The 1,773-nt window shown below is 38.4% G+C and overlaps 1 protein-coding gene across 1 annotated transcript in view; it reads right to left on the bottom strand.

Annotated features, from left to right (window-relative positions):
• LOC109975006 (glycine receptor subunit alpha-3-like) overlaps positions 1-1,773 on the bottom strand; it is a gene marked incomplete at its 3' end in the record, with an annotated part of 53,017 nt that extends 51,244 nt beyond the window's left edge. The window contains exon 1 of the mRNA XM_020625510.1: positions 1,437-1,773. Coding sequence (XP_020481166.1) covers positions 1,437-1,501 — 65 coding nt within the window. The remainder of the gene's footprint in view (positions 1-1,436) is intronic.

The following is a 1,773-nucleotide window of genomic DNA, read 5'->3' as shown; positions in this document are numbered from 1 at the left end:
ATTTCCTGTTTTGTTTCACCTTAGTTCTGGTCTTTTCTTTACGTTCATCACTCATTAGTTTCACCTGCTTCGTTATTATGTGCACCTGTTTTCATCTCTATTTAGGCAGCGTCCTCCCATGAGGACGCTGCCAGATTGTTCTAGACCCCAGCTCAGACTTTCCAGCGTTATATTCGGTTTTTGGTATTTGTGTTTCTGACTCGGACTGTTTTGTGGATTACCCTGTTCTGCCTTGCCCTCTTATCTCGGACTGCTCATGTGTATCGGCTTATCGGACTTTCTATACGGACTACGCACTTTGGATTTCCTTGGATGTACTGTTTGCTGGCTCTGACCTGGGACCGATACCGACCGTGAGTTTTTGTGTTTGCACCGTGTCTTGTATGGTTTTTTGTTTAGTTTTAGTTCTCTTAATAAAGAGACTGTTTTTGTTTACACACTTCCTCGTCTGGCCATTTAATTGAGTTCACAAAAACACTTTTCGGCCGCATTACGCGCGCCGTTTCTGACAGCTCTCTTATTCACTTTTGTGCACTTCATTTTGTTGCACCATTCTCACCTCACATCTACTGACCATTTGGAACAGCTACAGTATGAGCACTTTGGTCTTTTGGCACGGTCAGACAACATGTCATATAAACTAGTTGCATTCAAGCATACCCTTGTCACCCACACATTCAGGGAACCATGAAGGTAAAAGTTGCCTTATGTGACATTTTCAATTACAATATGACAAATTATGGAATTTTTAGGCCTACATCAATTTTAGACGGTAAAGAAATCTGAAAACAATATAATATCAGTTTATAGTCATTTTTTAAACATAAAGGAATAAGTAAACATGCTCAGCAATGACAACTCAAGAGTTGTGACAACTTTGTATGTTGAAACAAGATATAGTTTTTGTGCTATTTTACACTTCACCAATAAAATAAAGTAAACAGACAAATAATAAAAAATAAAAATGTTTAGCATTTAAATTAAGATAAAAATTACAATTTAAAAAAATGCAGCCTAAACATCTATTCAACAAAATGTATTTTTGTATATTATCGACCATTTATTCCAATATGGCATATACTTTGGCATTAGCTTTGTCAGTGCTTCTGTCCCCATATTAAAAACCAAAAAAGTACAACTACATTTAATTTTGACAAGACATAGACAATAGTCAAATACATTAATTTGCAAATAATTTGAAAGAATCTAGCAAGACAAAGAACTGATAAATTACGTTTTATCTATCTATCTATCTTTTTATTAATTACATTAAAGAGGGTCTTTTTGACTCCCTTTGAAACGAGCCTGAATGTAGCCTAATGTTATGGCATGAATGAAACATAATGACTACAACTTTTAAGTCCACCTTTTTATCATTTATCTAGTTAATATTCAGGTAAACAGTCATTTTGGTTCACAGTAGAAACAGCTCTTACCTGAGTAAGAGCACTACTTTCCAGGCGAGTAAAAAGCCCGCCAAGGAGAGCTCATTTCTCCTCATTGCTCTCCAGAGCCTCGGAGACCTCCGCTCTCCTCGCGCACTTGATGCTTTCAGCACCGCGAACAGCGCTCGTGCTCCAGCTGTGGTCAAACAGCAGGCGGGGGACAACTCAGTAACATACTGTAGCAACAGAAAGACTGCGAAAAATCAGCGTTCTGTTACTTCCCACTAGTACGGAAACCGGCATGGAAGCGAGGCATCTCACAGAATAACTCAGTTAAACAAAACAAACAATCTGGGCGAAGCGCGCGACAGCTATTCCATCTGCTCTG

The sequence above is a fragment of the Monopterus albus genome, unplaced genomic scaffold (genome assembly GCF_001952655.1).
Source record: "Monopterus albus unplaced genomic scaffold, M_albus_1.0 scaffold356.1, whole genome shotgun sequence".
Classification (NCBI taxonomy): Eukaryota; Metazoa; Chordata; class Actinopteri; order Synbranchiformes; family Synbranchidae; genus Monopterus; species Monopterus albus.
The sequence above is the reverse complement of the archived record's forward strand: the minus strand, read 5'-3'. Positions and strand labels throughout refer to the sequence as shown.